General features: G+C 38.1%; 1 protein-coding gene across 1 annotated transcript; it reads left to right on the top strand.

Annotated features, from left to right (window-relative positions):
* The first annotated feature begins 21,783 nt into the window (after window positions 1-21,783).
* LOC104920753 (tripartite motif-containing protein 16) lies at window positions 21,784-24,299 on the top strand. Its single transcript, XM_010733113.3, has one exon. The coding sequence runs from the start codon at window positions 21,865-21,867 to the stop codon at window positions 23,515-23,517; it is 1,653 nt and encodes a 550-aa protein (XP_010731415.2). The 5' UTR covers window positions 21,784-21,864; the 3' UTR covers window positions 23,518-24,299.
* The last annotated feature ends 602 nt before the right edge of the window (window positions 24,300-24,901 follow it).

The following is a 24,901-nucleotide window of genomic DNA, read 5'->3' on the forward strand; positions in this document are numbered from 1 at the left end:
CTGGGACACGCTATTCCTCACACAGTAAGCATCTTATTTTCCCTAGATATCACTGCTGATATAGCTGTAATGGGAGCAACGATAAAGTATTTGCTGTTATATTCTTAATTGCCTGCAAACAGCTTGTGAGGCATCTTGCCCAATGACATGCTGTGAGAGAGGCTGAGAAAATAAACCATGACCACAGACATTTCCATACATTATGTTTTTAGTTCTGTTAATCGCTTTGAAAAAAAAAAATAGTGGGACATGGAAACTTTCTCAACGCTTTAAACCTGACCACACAGCATCAGATTTTCTTTATGTGAGCATCCAGGTCCATTTGACTTGCATGTTTTTGGTGTGTGGGAGGAAATTGAGCACCTGGGTGAAACCCATTCCAACATTTTGAAATCGTTCAAACTCCACAAAGAAACTAAATGAAACTGGTGTCCCTCTTGCTGTGCCATGACAGTGCTAGTGAGCCACAATGGCACAGCAGCATTATGTCATCACAGTCAAGCTGTATCATCCCGCGATGGATGGAGGACAGTTGCTCACTTCTCCCTGCAGTGAGCCATCCCACCTGACTCATTTGCTTGACCTTGACAACAAAGTCACTGTGACTCTGACAGTGTGGATGTAAGCACCCTCGGGAGACAGCTTAACCACCGCATTCACCAGTGCACTCTGAAGAAAGCCTCTACCACTGCCTCCCTATGGCCTGCTCATTAATAGAGGCTGTGTTTGCCCATGTTGACAGGGTCTGCAGCATGAGAGCAGGGCATAGCTTAACAAAGAAAAAACACTGTCAGTTGTGCAAATGAGTAGAAACTTTTCTCTTTTTTTGTCTGCGTATTGTCACAGCTATTGTCTTGTTTTCTGTGCTGCCACCTGATCTGATTATCAGCATACAAACAGAGTCAAACATCTTTACTCTCATTTATACTCTGAGCTTACGTACATTTAAAAATTCTCAATAGATTAAAATCCTCAATCTAAATAAATATGTACCATTTGTGTCCTTATCTGATCAAGGCTATCTTTGCCTGCATTTAAAGCAAAGCCCGCAGGATGGCATGTCCATGGAAACAGAGTCCCTGCAGACCGGCATGGTAATTAGCTTCTTGTTAACTGTCTTTCTCCAGCATATGGCGCATTAAGATTAAATATGCATGTGTTGCTTTGACACTTACCAATGTCTCTTAAGATGCAACACCTGCTTGTTTGGGAAAAATTAGTAAATGAGAGAAACTGGACAGTGACTGGCAGAACCTATTAGAAAATCATTTTTGATCATTTTTATTTTATTGTGACCATCCTTTTAATGCTACATTACAATGCAGGATGTTGTCCAGGAATGGACTACTGATGTTACCTGTGGGTCCATTTTTCTTCTTCAATAAGTGACAAATTCATTTATTATGTAGTTAGACTTAAGAGACTGCTGTCTTGTCGAATGAGCTGTCATGTGGAGTGTGTATTAAGAGGAATATTTTGTGTTGTACATGGAAGCAAAACTGGAACACTTTGTGGGCTTGGGAAACAAGGTCAAGGATGTAGTTGGCAATTTCTGGAGAGGCAGGTGAGTTTTTCTAAATAAGATTTGTGGATGGGAATAGAACTATAAATAAATAGTCAGCTACAACACAATGCATATGTTATAAAAAAAATAGGAGTATACTGGGGTGCAGATTTTTTAACTCTTATAGAGAGTGTGTATTTTCTGTCTTTTGCATATCTCGCCCACTCCCCTTATCTGGCATGTGTTTACTGAGGCTGGTAGGGAGAGATGATTAAAAAATAGTTTAAGGACAAGAGAGACAGGTTAGGGGAAGTGTCATTATAGACAAGAAACACAATGTTCATTACGAAGCGGAAAACCAAAAAAGGAAATTGTTAGTGGGAAGATGTCCGAGACAGCCCATTTTGAGAAAATTGTATAAGAACCGACTGATAATGCTCCTCAGGAGCCTTTCCTTTTGTGTGTTACACTGTTAAACGCTCCTTCTTGTACAAGAATAATAAATTCAACTTAAACTTTGATACTTTGAATCCAGTCCTCCTTATTCAAGGGTTCTTCTTCCTTAAAAATTCTAATAACAACATATTGTATTGTTGATTTAGACAGAGATAATCAGAAAAAACCTCAATAAATAGAAAATAGATTTTTTTGCATTTGTCCTGCTTCATTGTCAAACATACCCACTTTCCTGTGAACAGACTTATCTATTGGTTGTTGCAGTAAATTCCCATTTAGTCTACATTATGTTGACTATTTAGATGTTCAGATGGTCCACTGTTGCTTAGTAACAACAACAACCATGTGTTTTTATTTTTATGTGACGTGTTAACGTTTTATTATTATTTGCCTGGCTTCATTTACATAGATGGAGCCAGCTGGAAAACTATTTAGGGCAAAGAGATGTTCATATAACATAAAAGAAAAAAGACGGAAGGTGTTACACAAGCAGTAAAGTGTTAAATTCAAACTGTTTAGTTTAGTATTGGAAGATACAAAGTTGGTCTACTTTATTTTATGTCCTGTCTGGTCAGGTTGAATTAGGAGGGCTACACCGGAGGTGACTCATTAAATTCCAGTGGGGACTGCTGCCAGTACAAAAATACATCTCTTGCTAAATCTGAAAATAGGATGATTTAACGTCAGGTTTCCTGTAGCTTTCTTTTTTTTTTCAATTTCACCAATCCTTGTACAAATACTCTGTATGGCCCGTCAATAATTCAGCAGCATTGCAACAGGGTATTGTGACTCACTGTAGGCGGCTGGAAACATTTTAAAGCTTTACCTTACAGGGCTTCATGCTAGTAAGGGATTTGTTGTTAAGTAGAGAGCACAGCCATTAAAGTATTCAGTAGAAGAATGCCACAAATGCTTTTGTGGCACCGCTAAAGAAGAAGGGCTGGTTGGTTTCTTACAAGCATTGTTCGACATACTGCGCTCCAAGGGAGCCTTGTGCTGGTGATGAAAGCAGAGGTGTTGTCTTCTCTGCCCCCAGGTGACACTTCTCTCACCACACAGATCCAGGCATGGTTTGATATCTCCCCTCCACAGCTTTTGATCCTGCTATGTAAGCAGTACAATATGAGGGGGAAAAGCTCTGCTCTGAATATGAAAACACAGACTGCTGGTGTTTGTTAAACAACTGCAGATTGTAAAGAATTTCTAGTTTGATAATTACCCCATGATTATTCATATTTGAGAAGGGTGGCTTTGTTTGCTGTGTATCATACTGAACTAGAACTGTACTACAGATCATGTAATTTGCTTTAACAAAAGCTTTTTTGTAAGGAGGTTATACATACCCAACAATAACACTTTCTAATAAACAATTTCTGAGTGAAACATTTAATGACAAATATTTTTTTCTCATACATACAGAAATGACAAAATGACGTGACAAAAAAATTGACAACAATTAGTGTTCGTGTTGAAAGTAAATTTCACATTTTGTCATATTTGTTGTGTTTGGGCGCCTTCATGATGATCCATTGCAGTTCATTATGAATGAGTGATTCACCGAACTGTTAGGATTATGAATGAGTTTTCCACTGGCAACGAAGGTTGACCTGTATATATATATATATTAATTCAGCATAATTAATAACACAAATGATGAACACCACCGCTATTTCTTACACAAAATATTAACACTGCTAATTATAGGAACATTATTAGGAATAAGAGCACATAAGAAACTGTGTCATACTTTTCAATATTGCAAATTACTTCACATAAAAAAAATTCTGCTTTGACCCAGATTTGATATTCAAGAAAGAAAATACAGTGGAGGTGGATGACAGGTGCAACACTAGTGGTACCTAACAATAGATTTTTTTTTTTAGATGGTGGTTGGGACATCTAAATGTCATAAAACTAGGCCCTTTGGCTACAAATTTGGCACTAAGTCCTACAATAAATGTCCTCCAATACTGAGGTCAAGCTCACTAATTTTGCACATGCATGTCATTCCAGTCATGAAATCTAGAGGCGGAATTTGGGAGAAATTCACAATGAAATAAATGCAAAACACTGATATGTAATCCATTTTGACAATATTTCAGAACTGCACGCTGCTACTGTTGAAGCCAACTCTGAAAGCTTGTCACAGACACTAACTTAGGTTATAACCTTCATCTTTGCTGCTTTTGGGGAGCAACATGTCAGATATAGTTTCAGAGAGTCTACAGCATTCCTGTCAGTTTGATGAACAAACTCAAGAGGGAAAATGTTGTTTTCCAGTGTGTGTTAGCATCCTGCAGCAATCAGTGCAATATGGTTTGAGGCTGTCCTTTTAAAGTAATGAGCAATTTAGTGTGATGTGACTTTGTCAGTATGATGCTTGTATCATCTACCCCTGAGCCACTAGGCACTATGAAATTCAGCTGCACTAGTGGTTGTATTGATAGGGATAACATTAATGTCTGATATGGCACACTTGAATATGAATACGTCCTTTTAGCTAATGAAAAACACTGTTTAATAGCATTAAAACAAACTATGATTGTTTTTAAAAGTTCTGTACATTACATAAGAGGAAACTAAAAAGGGAACTGGGCTCTGACAGTTCTAGCATTAAACCTTGTTTGAATCATCCTTTTCGATTGCATGTAATCTTGCCAGAAAAGCCCCTGTGCCCAGTGCTGTAATTACAGCTGCTTAACTTATCTGCAATATGCAAACAAGCCCATCTTGATTGCTTGTAATGATCATCATTTTCTACTTAACTGGTAATCAGCTTTTCAGATGTTTTCATCCAGCGAAAAAAAAAAAAGAAGCAGATTTTAGGTCTCACCAGATTTCACATCTGCACCAAATAAAAAGTAAACACTGTGTGTGTTAGGATTTGTTGTGATGAAACTCACAACATGAAAATAAAATTTTCACTAAATCATATAAACTCCCTTCAACTACTTAAATCATATAACATAAAACAAATCAAATATTGCAAACAAATTTACTTGGGCACAACAATTTTGAATAGATTCATAATCTGTCTGCTCAAAAAACCCAGCCCCACTCACAGTAGTGAATGTGAGGATGAGAGTGGACATAACAAGATGATGGCCTACGCATGGATCCCTCTGGGTCATTTAAGCGGAATTAAATGACCATCACTGCCCTCGTACATCAGCTTAATAGCTGGGATTTTCTTATGCACCTAACCCCCTTGTGAGTTTTAAGTATGTTGATAAATATAAGCCCAGTACAATACCTCAGACGTGGAGGTGAGCTCTGAGTGCTACATTATCGGATGCTGAGTAAGCCTCTTGAAGGCACTTTTCTTCATGCTGTTGCAGCTCTTGACATTCTCTACAGCCAGTAGTCGAATTGTTAATTAATCATTTTGTAGGGAATACACAAGGTTTTAATTCAAATGTGTTTGGAAGGAAGCTCTTTGTTTGGTGCTTGAAAAAAAAACAAGATAGTTACATTATTGTAGTAATACAAATTGGGGGAAAAAGTGTAATTAATCCTTCACTTAAATATTAGTCCTTGTTTTCTTTCATTGGAAAGAAACCATAACAACTCATCCTCTAAATTAAATTTGTGTCTATATCCACAACAACAACGTTAACAATTTGTCTGTGTCTTCTAAAACCATTCAACCAATCACTAGTGAAAAATAAATCTGTTTTATGCTGTGAAGATGCTCTGGTCTGGTCTGGTCTAGTCTAGTCTAGTCTAGTCTAGTGTAGTCTTGTCTAGTCTAGTCTAGTCTAGTCTAGTCTATAGCAAACACGAGTAGAAACCACTGACGACCTCAAAGTAAAGGCCAGTTATATATATACCTCATTTATAGTGAATAGTATGTAACATGCAAAAAATCCAGGATGGTCTTTAACACACAGATAATTTGGTGCTGATATGCATTCCCAATTAGTCTGCAGGAGCATATTGAGGTAGGAGCCTTCCCACTGTGAAACCAGTAAGTGCCTGAGGGCTGTCTCGCAAGCTTTTGTAACTGTTCATGGACGCTTTCCATAAGTCTGTAATGCCGCCAACTTTGCTTAAAAGGATTATCATTGAGAGATGGCATTGATTCTGTACTTCATCAGATCTGAATAATCTTTCAGATTGCCAGCAACAAACGAGAAATATGAGCCTCATTTTATCGGTCCGAGATAACACGTGATGTCACAAAGTGCTGTCCCAACTCTATAAAGCATATTGAGCCTTTACACCCCTGTTGCATTTTCACATTTTTGCTGAGCACACATTTGATGTTAATTAAAGTGTGTGTGCTTAGGGGGGGGGGATATAATATCTGGGCCTTGTGTGTGTGTTCAAACTATTTCCCTAAACAAATAAACAAACTGACCCCAAGTTATTAAATTAGTTTAAGGATATGTTTCTCCTTGTATGCTGTCAGGACTGAAGAAGTGGCACTGGTCTCAGCTGAAACTCAATTTGCTTTGACAAATCACCTTTGAGTCGGAGCGGCGCTGTCCTTGCTGGTGCAGGTGAACATGCCCTACATGAAAATACCACCGTGAATTTCAAACATTATCACTTGAAGCTGAAAGACATCTTCATGACCTTCAAACTTTGAACTGAAGTTGAGAACATTTCCTATCACCTACACACTGGCACTCTCGGGAAGAGTGCTGGACTGACAGCACAGATTTAGCAAAGGTAAAACAGGACCTGTGACTGCTTGTTAGAAACAAAAATCAGAGATGAGACTGCTTTGGTATCTTTATTGCCTAGAGGCAAGTTGGACATTTCCTAATCAGTCAAACTGCATCACAGGAATTGATGATTGACAGCAGTACACCCATGGTACATGTGTAAGACACCTGTCATAACTGTCTATTTTTATTTCCCACAGCATTTGTCAAACTTGCATTCATATTTGTACCATTCATATTTCCTCATAAAAAATCAGTTCCAGACGGTCTTAGATCTTGACCTGGATACTGCAGTCCTTGTTTTGACTAGTAAATGATGAAATACCAACCCACATGACATATTATAACTGTTAAGGCATGACGTGCATATGTAAATTATAATCGTTCTCCTTTTTATTATTTAAATATTTTACTTATTCTTCACTGAAATATTATAATCAGAAAACACTAATCAGATACACTGTGGATATACTACTAGGAGAGAAATTATGCTGCAGTTATGTGTTGGTAAGTAATTGCAAACCCTTCGTATGACTAGAAAAAATAAATACTGCAGTGTAGTAGATATGGACTTTGGTAGATATAATTTGAGTCAACCCATTATCTGAGTTCAGGTTCTGTATGCACAAGCATTTAGCTGTATATTATGTGCTGGTTTTAGCATATTACTGTACAGTATTGTTTTAGCATTTAGTTTGAATAAGAGCTTTGCATTGTTTGGTTATGTACCACCCATGTGTGCTTCTCAGGGCTAATTGCCTTCATCTTTCAGTATTCCTGTGAACATTACTAACTCAAGGATGTGCTGCTTGACACTTAAGCTGTTTGCAGATGGGTAATAAAGTGTGCTAAGCTCATTTGAGCCGTGCCTTTTAAATGTTCCGCTCTGTGCCAGGGGAGCTATAAAACCGCATCACTGCTCATGTGAGACACGATCTTGTGTGGAGCCAGGAATCACTGCTCAGTCTTTCCATCAGATTAGTTTGTCCCTGTCTGCCTGTAAGATATATTAGAGTATGTAGACAGATGGGTGGATGGATGGATGCATCGGTGGATGGATATATTGATATATGGATTGGCAATGCCATTTTATAAACTGTTATCGTAAAAAGCTCAATTATAGTGATGTTTAACTAATTAAAGAATAGGTTCATAATTTTCAGGTCATTCCTGAAACAGCAGGCAAGTATGTACTGTACAGTTGAACAGTTTTCTGGTTGCTGTAATAATTTTTCCTGCTCCTGTTAAGAGACCCATTACTAATATAATTTAATGTAAGGGATGGAGGACACAATCCAGTCTTCGTCTGTGCCGAAATACTTTTCCAAATTTTAACTGAAGTTAATATGAGATTGCAGCAGGCTGAATTAGACAAATCAAGTTTTCAAGTAACTTGTGTACCCTGTCTCGCCCCGTAAATTAGCTGGGATAGGCTCCAACCTCCCCAAGACCCTGATGAGGATACGTGGTTATGGAAAATGGAGTTTCAAGTCACTCTAACTCAACTAATTATCACAGCAAGCAAACATGTTTCAATGAACATATAGGCATGCAGAATTGAGATATTCAGCAATGGCAATGATACCATAAACAATAAAGTGTTTTTGGATATTCTAGATTTACCATACTGCATGAGGCAGAAGCAATATAAAAAACATATCTGCAGAGGACAGTGGAGAAATAGTTTCCAGATAAAAGGTGAATAAAGCACTGATTATAGGTGCTACAAACCCTTCAGAAACCAAATACCACCTGTGCTCCTGTATTCCTTTAATCACGCACTAAGAGCAGACTACCGCAATCTTTAAGAGAGGCAATAATATCAATCAGCCTAAAAGAGGGCAAGGAGGGAAGGGACTGCAGTTTGTTTAGACCAGTTTCTCTACAGAGCACACTGTTCTCTTTCAAACAGGATGACCTAGACAAAACAGATTGTAATATAACAAAAAAAAACAACACCACATTAAACCTGCTTTACATGTAATTGATAATGTGATTAGAGAATATCATTGTTTCTATAATCTGTTTGTATACATAGAAAAGCTTGGTACAAAGGAATATCTATCCTGTACTTTTAGAAAAAAGTTACTGTTTTCAAAGTCTACATCCCCAGTGTTAGCATGATGAGTATAAACCTCACAGTGTGTACAGTTGTTTTTAGCTTCACACTGTGTTTGGCTGATAGGCAGGCTAATGAAGGCCAGTATCTTCTGATCAGTATGTCTGACTGTATATGTCATGTCAGCTTATTTATTTTCGACACCTATAACTCACTTACCTAGACTACACAGATTAACCAGCAGCATCACATTTCTTACAGGGCAAACATGATTTTGTTAAATCTGTTGGCCCTGGATATTTAAATGAGACGCTGATGAGTCATAAATAATGTTTAATTCAAAACACTGAATTTACATAATTTGTTTAATGCAGTGCGACTCCGAGTCAGCAGCTACAGTATGTTGTCTTGCATATGAAGGAACTTAGCACATCAGTATACAACTATTCAGCCTTGATGACAGGGAGATCATTACTATAAGCGGACATGATCAGAAACATTTCTCAGTTATTGGTAAATGTACTGTATGACTGTATGAAAAGGTATGAGGTGATTTTCAGTACTTCAGTGTTTATATGTCTGTCTGTTGAGAGGTAGACAGACTTTGTTAACACAGTAGCGTCACCACTGCGCAACATTTAGTCACAAAACTGTACAAGTGTGTAGTTGAGATTAAAATGAAGGCAGATTTGGTGTGGTCTGACCCATGAACACTTCAGTAGTCATGTAATAATGTAGTAATAACTACTAAGTACTCATGGGTTGGATCATCAACATGTTGACAGCATCGCTGCTGGTGTAATCCCATTACAAATGGTCTCTAGTATTAACTTAAAGTTCTGTTTCTATTGAAGCCTCTTCAGGTAAACTTTACCTCGTACCTGATGCCCCCATGTTTGAACAAAATGCTGCAAAAGTGCCCACTTGGATGCTCTAATTGTAGATAAAACATGGTAAGTGCCCTGTAAGGTACCCTTACAGTAGAGAAAACATTGCCCTAAATACACAGAAATTTGTTGGCCTCTATGTTCCTCTAAATGGCCTTTTAATCATACCCAGTGTTTGGAACTGTTTCAGCACAAATGCATCATGGCTTTCTGTGCACTGATGCTCTACCACATGCAACTTGTTATTTATTTTTCCCCTGCTTCTTAGACACCGAGTCCACCAGGGGAATCTTGTATAGTTGATCCACTTACGTCATCACTAACAGAAAAAAATGCTTATTAATTCCTATTTCATAATCTGTGGCTATAACAGTAGGCTGTCACAATATGTGTCATTTGACATCTCCAGGCAAGTCATGTTAGCATGTTAGCATGTTGCTTAACACACTGTGCATTGTCGCTTTCTGAAAGTAGTGCTTGTCTTTATGAAACACCTGCTAGGTAGAACAGTGAATATTTGTCATGCCTGACTAAAGTAACTGTATTTGTTAAGAGCAATTAGACTCATTTTAGACTCATGTAAAAGCTTTTCCCCATGGGATACATTTTTCTACTACTCTCTGTTTTGACTGAATAGCTACAGTTGTAGCTTGGAGTAATTGAAGGTTAAACACAGGATTGTGCACTTACAACATGAGTCATAATATCATGGACCCATCACTTCATACTGTGTTTCCCTCTTCCCTCTGGATATCTCACCTTCTTTGACCTATGACTAAATTATAAACATCTCCTTTAAAAATCTCCCTCTGACATCTTGCTCACTACAATCCAAAAAATAATCTAATAGTGTTGGCACGGTGATAGATAACTAGATGATATTTGGAGGGAAGCCTAATTGTATCTCGGCTTTGATGTTAGAACTTTTTGGGGAGCAAAATCATGTTACCAAGCCACTAATTTAATCACACTGAATCAAAGAGCACGCTCGCTGAGCATGGTATTGATATGATGTTATTTTAGAGGAGAAAATAAGTAGTTATTTTCGTACAGTGCAAAGGATTAGCAGGGAAACACTTTATTATTGGTAAGAATTTAAAACAAAAAGAAGTGAACTTATAAAGAAAAGGAAGATTAGATTTCACATTACCCTTTCTAATTAACAGACACCAGAATCTTTTCATCTTTTTAGTACATTACTACAGTCCAGTACAGTATGTACTGGAATGAGTCTCATTAACAGTGGTGCAGGAGCATTAGGCTACAGTGGTGTCATGCCCATTTAAGCTAATGAGACACATGCCCCTCCAGAAGTTTGAGTTTTGTATTTTTTATTTTATCTCTATTATTTATTCATATTTATGCCCCATCCTACAATGATGCAAAAGCATGAATTGCAAATGTAGGTCTCATAACTGCACAGACAGTGTGGGGGCATGCGCACCTTTTGTTTTCCTTGAAATTTTCAGTATTCACCCTAATATAGAGTCAGAGGTTAGTAAGCTCCAAATACTGTTCAGTCGTGTATTTTTGCCAAGTCTTTAAATATATATGTCAAATTGCAGAAGTATTTTTGCCAAGTCTTTAAATATATATGTCAAATTGCAGAAATTTTGCTTCATTATGTTGTTTTTCATTTATTTTTCTGGGGGTGGACCCTTCATGCCCCGGCCACACTCTAATTGCCCTTGCATGGCTTGCATGACGCCCCTGCAAGCAGACAACTTCTGCAGCAATAAATACTGACACAAAACTGATAGATGATAGGGCTTAAGAGCACAAAGGACATTAAATAAAATATGAAACATGAATAATAAATGTACAAGCATACATTGAGTGATCAATCACTGTGCGTTCAAGTCTGCTTAGTGTATGAAAAACTGCAAGCTTCCCTTTCCTCTACAGATTTAGAATTTATACCCATTCCATATTATATCACACAGTACATTGCATCTGTAGAAGTCTACATACTGTACTGTATGTTGACTGAGCATTGGTCCAATGTACTGAGAGGTGCTTATAGTAACTAGAATGAAAAGCCTCTGTACAGTATGATATGAGAATGGCACAAAATTATAGGCTGTGAAATGGCACAGTGTGCAGGCCTCTGCAGATGCTGTAAGGAAGTCCAAAGTACCATAATAAATAGCATGATAATGATGATATATGGGTGATAGTAACAGGTTTACAGTCAGTACAGTGTTTTGGGAAGAATAGTGTTGCTATAAACACAAAAAATCTGTCATTTTATCCAGCTTCTGCTTTTGTTTTTTCTCCTGTTAGCTGTGCTTACTGTAAAGCTCCTGGCAAGGTTAGGTTAGGAATTGGATGGCTTAACATCAGCACCTCTCTGTATGACCGTCCTTTAGGTACAGAATTTCTCAGCATTACGTAACATTATGTGTAACCTTGAGCCACGAGGGAGCATTTTGACGTTAGCTGACTTAAATTTAGAGCTTTTTTCCATACTAGGAAGCACATTTTTAGTTAGCAGGCAACAAGTTTTAACTCACTTCCAAATAGTGAGAAATACAGTACAGTAACTACATGTGTTGTTGTCAAAGTCCAAGTAAATCAAATGGAAAGTTAATGGAACTTCTTAACAAATCACCATCTACAATTTCCTCTTCAAGCCTCAGTGAGATTTCAAATGACTTCCTGCATCTCATTTTGAGTAAATCATTTTGCTATGTGTTCACTCAGTATGACTCTTCATTGCATCGCTTTTCCCTTGAACAGTTACAAAAAAAAAGTTCCAGCAATTAGAAGTTGCAGTGCACATCAGCTTAGAAAATGCCTGGCCTTGAGGATTTATTTTCACTAAATGCTTTAAGTTAAAATTACATTACATACAGTAACACATTTAACATTAAGAATGAAGTGAAAAGCATGCATTTAGCTAAAAGTATCCAGCTTTTATTTAACATTGCAAAGAGCAACCTGGAAAAGTAAGACCCATTGCTTCTAGCATAAGTACACTGTCAGTCTGCCCTACTCTGCCTCTGTCCTCTGTCCTGCTGTCCTAAAGAAATGCTCCAGGGAGTGCACTCACTGCCTGTTCTTTTGGACAGGCAGTGAGTGCACTAAAAAAAAACCCAATAAAAAAACCCAACAATTCTAACATGTCTTCACCTTTGGCACCAGAGAGAAATATTGGCTGCAACTTCGCAAGATAATTGTGTCTACAGTCAAAAGCAGGTGGGGGTGGGGGACTTTCTCTGAGCTGTTTTTGGCCTCACAGACAGAGCTGTAAGCCACCCCGCTCAGCTGTAATGGTCTTCGTGCTTGCCTGGCTGCCCTTGGCATTAGACGCAGACCTTTATTACCCTGCAGGAAGCTGGTTCATTATGGCCACACTTCTCTCGTCTGCAAACTTTCTATTTCTTTTCTCCCTTTGCTTATTATCAAAGATTACCAAAGAAAGTTCAAAGGCTCAACCATTCTGATGATGTAACATTTCTCAAATGAGCCAGGACGCCAGTCAGACACATCTCTGGAGAAAAAAAAATGACTTATATTTCCAGGGTTGGGTGGCAGCAAATGAATTGAAAATGTGTTTTTTTTTCATTGTTTTATAAATGAAAACGACTTTAGCGCCTATACATCCTGCCACAACGGGTTGTCGCCTCGGATTAATTGAAACTCGGGAATGAAGTGTAGAAGAGATCAATGATACCAGGCGACGTCATCTCTGTAACCATGGGTTACTGCTACTGCTGTTATTTCTGTGTAACTATTTTTGTAAAAACATTAATAATCTCTGGTGTCTGTTGCTCAGTGAGTCATCGGAGGTGGTGTCACTGTTGAAGAATCACCAAGCAGGCATCATAAGAGAGTGACTAAAGATAGACCATTAGGAACATCTCACTAACAAGATAACAACTGATTTCCCTGACATTTTGAAGGAATCAAAGGCTGCCTGGCAGAGAAAACTAGAACGGCAGTACAATGCAAAAGGGAAGTTGATGCTATGATACCACAATGCAGAGATATACATATATTTAACAATCACAGTGGTGCACTATATGAAATGATTTCATATCATAAAGATTTATGTCAATCTAAAACAGCGGGTACTCTTACAAGAAACAAACAAACAAACAAGGTATGATACATTTTGTCACTAATTGTGTAACTCTTACTCTCTCACACCTTGTTAATGCAGAATAAAGGGTTTAAATAATATGATGAGCGACATTGAAGCCTCAGTGAAGTAAGTGTTTAATAGGTGTATTTGATGTAATGTAACTGAAATCTGAGCAATGTTCTTTGGCTGTATTCATGCATGGTCAAACAGACATTTGATAAATATTCAGCCAGCAGGGTACGTAGCTGATGTAATGATCAGAGAGAGTGGATCTCACACTTTCTTGCTGTCTGTTCTCGCAGCCTCTGATTAAGACAGATAAGGAACTTGAGGTCCTATGTTACACTAACAGGATTTTAAAACCTTGTGAGGCTGGACAGACCTGCCACAGGGGAGAAGAACTCCTTACTCAAACTTGTCACATTTCTCAAAAACCCATGATCTGAGCATTTTGAAGATAGGAGGTCAGCATCCTCTGCAGCGATGTTTATAGGCTGTTAGAGAATGGTGCTGCAAATGCAAAAAGGAGGAAGCTGAGCCTGCAGCAACACAAACAGGGTTGACAACTATGAAATGTCTTATTTGAACTATGTGTGTAAAACAGAATGATTAACTTGAGTCTTCATGTGTATTTATTAACCTCTACTTATCCAGACAATGTAAGCTGTGCGATAAGACTTACTCACTACAAGGAGCATCTCCTCGTCAGTAGCAGGTCGGCTCTAATGTAAACACAGTAACATTTGGCATATTCTTGGCTTTTGGTGAATACGGCAGGTACCCATGCTCATCAGGTTTGCAAGTCACAGAGTGAGCAAAATATGCAATGTGAAAATAAATGCATAACATTAGTGACCAGTTATACAGTAGCTGCACTGAATCGTTTTGTGCAAATAGCTTGATTAGTTCTACTTGCCAGCCCACATGTGGAGCTGTGATTGAAGCCAGTGTTGTATGTCACAAACCCTTTTTTCCAGTAAGAACACAAACAATTAGATTTTGGACTGTATAGGAATATCCCAGATGGTCTGGACACCGCTGGTGAAGATGGATGTGAACTGGAGCAGGACTTCTGATAAGCTCAAAGGAAGGACCCATGAAGGTGAATGGGGTGGAGGAGGATTGCATCGATCTAACACTGAAATGACAGCTGACAGCAGCAGAGGAACAAGTCTGACAGCAACAGGATGCCAAGAGGTCATGGCTAAATCTGATTTTAAATGGAAGCGTGAACACAGGAAGCAGGAAAAGGGAGGAAATGTAACCAAGAAGCTAGTTTGATTGAGCCTCTGATTAGTTTATTTCTCAGACAAATCACATAAATTAAACCTGTTTACTGCAGCTACATTATTGTGCTCTACAACCTATGTAACCTTGATCATTACTCACTACCATCTGGTCATTTTTCACTCAATGTGGGTCAGGTGCTATGCAAGCCAGGTGGCAGGCAAAGCCAGAGACCTGGGTGTGCCGACTCCTGGTGTCACAGGCCTAGGGACATGGAGGGTCGCCTTCCATAGAGAGTGGCATGAACTAGACATGGTTAGGTTCACCTTTATGCATAGCACTGCTTCTGGAACCAAGTGTGTACCTGTGGAGTGGTTGACTGGGAAAGTTGTTCCCATTTTCAAAAAGGAGGACTGGAGGAATTATTGGGGTATCACATGTATTAGCCTCCCTGGAAAGTTTATTCCAAGATGCTGGAAAGGCTCTGACCAACCATGGAAAATGCCTACAGAGATCTAAAGGCTAAAGATTTACACAGTGTAAAATTTGAATTTTTGTTGGGGAGGTTAAGACTTTTGAAGAATTAATTTATCACTTCAGCATATTTTTCCTCATTTGAACCTACCTTGTCCTCATCTGAACTGAACATGTGAACATCTGTTTATTCTAATAATAAAAAAGCACAGCATCGTTTCCCAGGAACAATTCAGGTTGCTGACCTCTACAGAAAGCCCCCTTGAGTAATGCCAGGTCAAAGTGACCTTATCCAGATTCTGGTATTCTTTGATACTTTCCAAAAGCCAAAAGCTAAGTGATGTTGAAATGTTGAAGTCCTCGGCACCATGGAGCTGATCCAAAAACTGTTTGACCAGGACCATAAGTAACTTGCATGGCTAGTTGTCGTGAATCAGCTTGGTAGTAGTTGCCTAGCGCAGTTTTCTATTGAGTATGAATATAACTGTGTTTCCACATATCTGCAATCTTTTTCTTGATTTTATTGGTGTATTGTTCTACAATAATAAACAATCAAACACATAAAATACATAGATAAAACAAACTAAAAACAATAAAGACACTATAAAACACAATATATGATGATACAGTATATGATAACAATATAAGAAACTATGCACTTGTATCTCTTCGAATGGGGCATCAAAAACATCAGTAAAAACCTAGTTTGTATTGTTTACCTTATTATTTATTAATACATTTCATAACATTAAAGTATTGTTAATCCAGGTTTTCCCATAAAAGTCCATAAAAGGAGGCGTTTGATGCGTCATTTGACTCCTTTTCCTGCACAAAACAAACAAAAATATTATCTGTGATGAATAGGCCTACTAATACTTTAATCGATTTTCTAATGTGTGCGTAAAACAGACTTGGCAGCAAATCGGGACTAACATAAATCATCAAAGCATGCATCATCCAAAGTGGTTTTCAGTTCGTTGTGCCTTCATTATTCTTTTAGTACATGGATGATATGCTACATAATATTTAAAGTGTTAATATTACCTGAAGCAAACAGGAAATGATGTTGTCTCTAAATTAAATCCAGGCTGCAATGACCTTGTCACTACAACATATTTATGAAAACAATGTAATGTTAATATAAAAACATAATTTCTAAGAGACATGATTGAAAAACCACAATGTGAGATACAGTTTATCTTTCTGTAAATTATTACACAACTAATATAGATAATAATAATATAAATCAAATACGACCTTATCACATACAATACGTCCTCAACTGTAAATGAAAATCTACACTATGGCTCAAGGTAAAATGGTGCTTTTTCAGTATTAGAACGCATTCCACCCGAACACTGAGATGCACGTGTACATATGTGATTATCACATACAGTAGGGATTTACTGCACTCTTAACACCAATGTAGTTAACAGTGTTACTGTGCTGTGTAATGAGATGTGAGGTAAACTTTGGCTGCTCATTTCAGTGTTAAAGTTTCTTGTTGAAAAATTTCTTAGAGAAAATTCATGAAAATCATGCAGAAGACTTCAAGTGAAATGTGCATTTAGAAGCATAGGCTAATTAGATAGTCCAGATTGATGAGCTGCACTTTGACCATGAGAAATAATTGCTTGTCATTTTTAAATTGATTCAATGAAAGGCATCAGAGTAGATATGAATGTTTTTTTCCCCCCCTTTATTTCACTGATTATAAAGTGAAGATGCTATTTAATTGGGCTGAGGCAAGAGAAGAAAAATCTCCGTACTACTTTACCAGAAGATTTTGATTGTACATAATATGTAGTAAATGAATAACACTTAATGATTTCAGATTGTACTTGACTTGATTGTGAAGACTAAGCGGGAGATGTAACGAAATATTCTGTTGCAGATGAAAAAAATATTTTTAAACCATGCAATGTGCTAAAAGGGTGAGAAGACTAAATAGGATGAAGATTCTTTTATAAATTGTTGCTTTTTGGACCGAAACAGCACATTTCTACTTCCCAGCAGTTCTACATCAGCCTTGAAAGACAAGCCTGATTTCTCCTTCTGCCTTCTGGTTAGTTCCACCTTGAGCCTGAGGCACTGGCTTGTGTTTTCTGCTCCTATTTTCAGCAATAAAGCTGTTGATGTATATTAAATGACATAGGTCTTCATAAGTGTCATTGTCTCTCTGGTCTGATGAAGACTAATATCTGCACCCCTTTCACCAGCTGTGGCTTTTTTCTTTATAGTTGCAGGGATACTCTGAGAAGTGTATGTCTATGGGGTAAAAATGGAGTAATAAATGTTTGATTACACATATGGGGGGAAAACATTACTCAGCTGCCTTCGAAAGTGTCTGGGGTCAAAGCAAGTGCATATGGACTGGCCTGTGCATATTTATCTGAGCAGAATATTATCCATTCGGGAAGTCCTTCAGGGAATTAAAACAGCATCCAGTAGAAGTCTGAATGGACCTAAAAAGCAGATACATTGTTAAATGCAGCATGTCAGTGGTCCCTGACCCTGAAATAAAATTCATATGATGATTCAATCATTATACACTGCCTGTTTATTTACTTTTTACTTGACTTGAATACACATGTTATTAGAAATTTCCACATGAACCCTTTCCACCCTTAACCCTGAACCTGAACCCTTAACTGCCATGTATGTTAAATTGAACATGCAGTTCAGTATTTCATTTTGTTTGTTTGTTTGTTTTGTTTCTTTGTTTGCTGAGAACAAACCCATCATTCTGTGAATAGTGGGGCTTTAATAATATGACATTTCTGAATAGAGTCTTTTGAATAGATGCTGAAGTGGTCAGACTGCACAGCTCTTCAGATGATGTGGTTTGGTGGAAATCAAAACAATAATTATATTCAAGTTTGAGATGTTTTTTGTTTGTTTGTTTGTTTTGTTTTTTTTTACCTCTATAATGTCTTCTGAATATACAGGATCTCTATGGTGAGGAACATTATTGCTCCAGAATTGTCCTTAGGACAAAAGTGGCTTCTGGTGCAGTAAGTAGCTTATAAATTAAATAGATGCCTAAGGGAAAAGTTCTCTAAAATTGCAATTTATTGTCCCATTCAGTGATTTCCATGCAGTAGTATCTCACAAATTTAGAGGTGCTATTGCTTTTATGTCTTTTTATATTACTGACACTAGGGAGTATCATATCAAAATCAAGCAGTGCATCTAAAAAGCCATCATCCACTGAAAACAGTTTAAATGCCTCTCTGAATAGTTGTGTTTCACCAGATAACATATAGAATTAAAAAAACCTTCATATTATTACTTGGAAGCAGTGGTAGCTGAAGATTGTGTTAAGACAGTTTCTGCTGCGAGAGGAGAGGAAGCCTGACAAGGAGCTGATTAATAGTGTGTAGATTATTTTCTAATAAAAGACAACAGAAGGTATAGATTTTTTATTTCCAGTGATCACAGTTGTGCCTCATGTTGTTCTAAGCTTTAGTGATGGAATAAGAGTGTAAAAGCATCAATATTGTCAAGAATCCTTTTGAGAATAAAATAAATATGCAGCTATAGCTGTCATTCATTATGGTGAATGACAACATGAATGTGGTAAATTATCCCTCTCTTTGTTGGAAGCTCTGTCGTAAAATCAGAGCGGAAATGTTGAATTATTTTAGTGACCAATAAAAATATTATTGCTCTTCATAACGTCACACTATAACATCACTTTATTGTCTGACGTGGATCGTCAGGGAATTATGACTCAATTTCATCAGTGATCTGATCTGATCTGATTCTCTGAAGTTGACCCACTCCAGGTTACCATGGTGATCTACACCATGTGAGCCAGCTTCGTGATACTGGAAAATCTGTGTCTTGTAACACTTTTTATTGTGTGACCTGTTAGACTGTATGTCTTGTTTGTGACCAACAGAATTTCCCAGAGGAGATGGTAAAGTCAACCTTGAACCTTAACCCTTAGTTCAGCCGACATCAATACAGAAAAAACATTGATTGGAACAGTCAAAGGATGCTAAATTTAGCCCCCACAATGATCCAATAAGGGTGGTTCATTTTAAAATACTGCATTGCAGATTAGTCTGAACAGTCACAGTTAAGGGTAACTTCAGCGGGATGAGCTGTATATAATTTGAAGTTGAGCACAATTTTTCTTGAGCTAAATTGACACAGTAAAGCAAGGTCCATCCTCAAGGCCCTTGGGGATGATAGAGATTGCATCTACCGGGAGAGGCCATACTCTGTCATGTATTGTGTTGAGAAAATGTGAGAATGTGTCTCAAGGCCTCTCGTATGTTGTAAATCTGACAAGAGGCGGACTGTGCAGTCATTTGACCCTTGGTCCTGCTTGATGAGAGGGCACTGTGCAGAGTTTGGTCTGGGGAATAGAGACACATACTGTATAAAGTTGATGTAGTGTGTTGTAAGAGAGGCCCAATGCTAGGGCAATGCTAGGTCGTCTCACTTGCATTCACACTAAGTTCATATAGATGGAGGCAGGGACATTGCGTGACATCTTGGCTGTTGTGTCCTTCACCATTGTTTTCAAGCTGACCGCACCATCTGTCACTGTAGAAAAAGCTTGTACAGCTCAATGACAGAAACACTGTTGCTTTTCAGCAGCATCTCTGCTTTGCGTTTACTCCGTTTGACTTTACTGGGATGCTATCGGCGAAATCTACTCTTTTTGACCCCACATTTTTTGCACATTTGACACAACAGTGCACAACCATTGCACATCCCCCTAAACCTTTCTAGTTGCACTAACACTTTAATGAGGTAGATTACTTTGGTTCGTTGAAATGTCAGAGCCTGAAGAGGGACAAGCCCATTTACATGTCCCGTGCCCTGGCAAGGTAACTATCCTTGGCTTTGACTTGACAGGGTCAGCGTGCTATGGCTTTGTCTTCTCTTGGGACATCATTAAATTTCTGTTTCCAACACCTGAACCTCTTTTAGGCATCTGATCACGTTCCTCCCTATCTCCCTGAGCTATAATGTGATGTCCTCTTTCCATGCCCTGGCTCAATTTTTAAAATATAAAGTTTCTCCCAAGACTGGTCACTTTTTATTCAGCCATCTATGGAGATCAGGCTGTGTTGGATGGCCAGCCGAGCAGACCTTTTCAAATCATCACAGTGCTTGGCCTAGATTGTGGCACTTAAGGACAGCTGCATTAAAAATTGTCATGATGAATAGTCTGCTCTACAAAGCCCAACTGCCAAAAAAGAAAACTTGTGTTTTAATGGTGAAGGTCAAGGCTAGTGTCTGGCATTCATTCGAATAAAGCTATTAAAGCTATTAAACAGGAGAGTAGCTGTACTTTTAAGCAGATGTACTACACAGATGGCTATTTTGAGGGTTTTAAAAGAAAAAGAATGTCAAATATCCACAACACCAAATTTTGTTTTTAATCTCATGCTGAGCAGGGGAGACAGAAAGCCTGGTTTTGGTGTGCACCAACAACTCACTAGTTGTTGTTTCCGAAGCTGTTTAACCCTGTTTAGAGTCATTATGCTATACTAAGCTAACCAGTTGGCTCCTGCTTATTGCCAAACATAGGTGTGTGTGGTATCAGTGTTCTGGCAATAAACCTAATACATGTATTTTCCAAAATGTGTATGTGTTCCTCTAAACCAGAGATGTCAAATGATTCAAGTTCAATATATAGGCAGACATGCAAGAAGTAACCTTCATTCAAATTCAAATTATAGGTGTCTATTTACTTCTTGCGTGTCTGTGTATACTACATATACTGTACCCACAATTTAATCTCAAATGGGGCAGACCAGTAAAAAATAATAATCTATGAACCAACCATTTACAAAATAGATGACTAGCCTGAATCTTAAGACCCTATTATGTAAGTATGTATGTATGTGTTTTCCACCATAAAACAACAGAGTTTGGATAATTTTGATGCCACACTGACTTAATAATAATGTAATCAGGTCACATGACACTATGTGAATCATATTTGTGAAGTGGAAACTCTACTATACAATCTTGCCCATGTAACTTGAATGCAGCTTCAGCAGCACAGGCTGTGACTCCTGTGAACAAACTAACAAAGTGTGATATTACAAATATTTAAATCTCAGCCTTTACTGATGTTGTTTGAAGCTGCCAAAGTTTTTATATGTCTTCCTGCAGTGAACGTAACAGAATGTTAACAAGTAAAATGTGAAAACTGAAGTGATCAGTGTTTTTTTAAATGAACTCTGTTGTAAGTAACAGAGAGATACCGTGTATCTCTCTTGAACCACTCCTTTTCCAAGAATGCATCAAAGCTTGATAACCCCACCTTCTTCCGTCTCAAACACAGCAAGCTCCACTCTCTCCACATATTTCCTTGTTCCCTCCTCTTTAGATCGACAATTTGAAGATGGGTGTAACCAACATGTCAGGCCCCATTCACTGCAGAAACACATGTTGTTTAGATCAGAGCTCAAACTAGTTTCATTTCTAAGGAAGTCAAGGTAAAACAGTCGCTATCATCTATCACAGCTGAAATGGCGCAGAAAGGAATTCAGCTGCACCGGGAAACAATTTCTTGTTCGATCTGTCTGGATCTACTGAAGGATCCAGTGACTATTCCCTGTGGACACAGCTACTGCATGAACTGTATTAAAAGCTTCTGGGATGACGAGGATGAGAAGAATATCCACAGCTGCCCTCAGTGCAGACAGACCTTTAAACCAAGGCCTGTACTGGTGAAAAGCACTGTGTTAGCAAATTTAGTGGAGGAACTGAAGAAGACTGAACTCCAATCTGCTCCTGCTGATCACTACTATGCCGAATCTGAAGATGTGTCCTGTGATGTTTGTACTGGGAGAAAATTTAAAGCCATCAAGTCCTGTCTGGTTTGCCTGGTCTCTTACTGTGAGAAACACCTTCAGCCTCACTTTGAATCCCCTGCCTTTGAAAAACACAAGCTGGTGGACCCCTCCAAGAAGATCCGGGAGAACATCTGCTCTCATCATAATGAGGAGGTGACGATGTTCTGCCATTATGATAAGCAGTGTATCTGTAACCTCTGCTCTATGGATGAACATAAAGGCCACGACACAGTCTCAGTTGCAGCAGAAAGGACGGAGAGGCAGAAAAAGCTTGAAGTGAGTCGACAAGAAATCCAGCAGAGAATTCAGGACAGAGAGAAAGATGTGAAGCTGCTTCAACGGGAGTTGGAGGCTATCAATCGCTCTGCTGATGAAGCAGTGGATGACAATGAGAGGATCTTCACAAAGTTGATCTCTGTCATACAGAAAAGAAGCTCTGATTTAAAGCAGCATCTCAGATCCCAGCAGAAAACTGAAGTGAGTCGAGTCAAAGAACTTCAACAGAAGCTGGAGCAGGAGATCACTGAGCTGAAGAAGAAAGATGCTGAGCTGAAGCAATTCTCACAAACAGTGGTTCACAACGAATTTATACAAAAACAACCCTTACTGTCACAACTTAGTACATCTACGGACTCATTCATCATCAAAAGTCGTCCTTTGAGGTACTTTGATGATGTGACAGTGGCTGTGTCAAAAGTCAAAGATAAACTAATGGACATTCTGATGAGTGAGACGTGGACAAACATCTCACTGACTGAGTTGGACATTTTACTGCCACCACTCGATCCCAAGACCAGAGACGATTTCTTAAAATATTCACGTGAAATCACACTGGATCCAAACACAGCACACACAAAGGTGTTAGTAGCTAAGGGGGACAGAAAAATCATTAGTGAACCTTGCTCTTATTCCCATCACCCAGATAGATTCACCTCAGATAGGCAGGTCCTGAGTAGAGAGAGTCTGACTGGACGTTGTTACTGGGAGGTGGAGTGGAATGGAGAAGGAGTTAAAATAGCTGTCGCATACAAGAACATCAGCAGAAATCACTTCTTTGGAGGAAATCAAGAATCTTGGGCACTACATTGTTACAAATCGAGTTACAAATTTGTGTCCAACGATGTTGCAACTCCTGTCTCAGGCCCTTGGACCAACAAAATAGGAGTGTACCTTGATCACACTGAAGGTATTCTGTCCTTCTACAGTATCTCTAACACCATGACTCTCCTCCACAGAGTCCTGATCAGATTCACTCAGCCTCTCTATGCTGGGCTTTGTCTTTACTACTGGTATCGAGAAACTGCAGAGTTCTGTGAACTCAAATAGAGAAGTCATTCGGTGGGTTACTAACCACAGTGAGTTAAATTCTGTGTTGTAATTTTTAAACTGATTTTGTCTTGTTGTTTGTTGCTGAGAGCTCATTGTTGTGGCATTTCTTCACTGCTCTAGATGGTACTTTGACATCTTATCTATTAATAGATAAGAAGATGTCGAAGTACCATCCATAATGTTTTCTTGAGGTGATCTTTGAGCAGCGAAGAAATGCCACAACAATTAACTCTCAGCAACAACAGTGTCTGAGTTTCTTTAGGTGGAGCTCCTTGCTGTGTCTGTTTACCAACGGAGGCTATCACTGCTCGTGATGATTTTTGTTTATGTAAACTGATATTTCTCTACATGAAACTGTACACTTTCTTTATTGAACATTAATATTGATGTATCGGTTTGTTATTGTTTATTACTGAGTCTAAAGAAAGAAAGTACTAGACCTTCCTTTATCATTTAGGATTCATCATTTATTTTTGTTATGATTTATTTCGTAAAGAAATTTATAATAACATTTCCATTCATTTTTGGGCAGAATAAATGTTGTTGTTATTGACATGCAAATGAGCTGCAATTAGATATTATAAAAGAGTTATTATTGTGAGGATTATCAATCAAGATATATCAAGCTATCATTTATTCATTTATTTTACTTATAACTCATGATTTTATTTTCTTATAGCTGTGATTCTAGTCAAATAAACTGAAGTGAATCATTACCTTAAATTACTACTGATGGTATGGGTGAATAAACTCACTGCTTATGTAATGAATAAATAAACATAAACAAAATGTGCTCTTCTTGTTTTCATTCCATGAGCAAAGTTTTCTATCACTTGTTGCTTTTTGTAACCAAATTCTGTGACTGATTTATTGCAACATCACAGGTAAAGTTGTTCTATCTTTTCCAGTACAGAACTACTTTAGGAATATTTTCATAACCATGATAATATCCACATGAAATTCTGCATTTAGTTGAATAATGAAACGAATATTTGATTCTTACTTACTCACGATACTCAGCTATAATTTTGTGTAGGCTGTTTACCCCAGTTATGTGCATGGATGCAGAACCTTCCACGTCTGCATCAGGATACATAGCATCGAGAAGTTTTCACAACTCTAGTGGAAAAGTCTCTAAAGCAGCATTTTACAGACTACTCCTTTAATTTGCTCCTGAAATTTGGCAGCACTCTAATGAGGAAGCTGGAAATGTCATTTGCTGTTGTGTCTGTCATCAGCACAAACTCAAGGAACTCCTTGGTGATAATTAAAATCTCATCAACATCATGAAGGAATATGACCAGTTGAGCAACATCTGTAATGTCTCTGTTCTTGTAATTGCAACGAAAATTCAACAAATGACTAAACTTTGTGCTTAATT

This window comes from Larimichthys crocea, chromosome VIII, assembly GCF_000972845.2.
Source record: "Larimichthys crocea isolate SSNF chromosome VIII, L_crocea_2.0, whole genome shotgun sequence".
NCBI classification, from domain to species: domain Eukaryota; kingdom Metazoa; phylum Chordata; class Actinopteri; family Sciaenidae; genus Larimichthys; species Larimichthys crocea.

Coding starts and splice junctions, on each gene's coding strand:
- LOC104920753 (XM_010733113.3), top strand. CDS start 21,865: ATGGCGCAGAAAGGAATTCAGCTGCACCGGGAAACAATTTCTTGTTCG.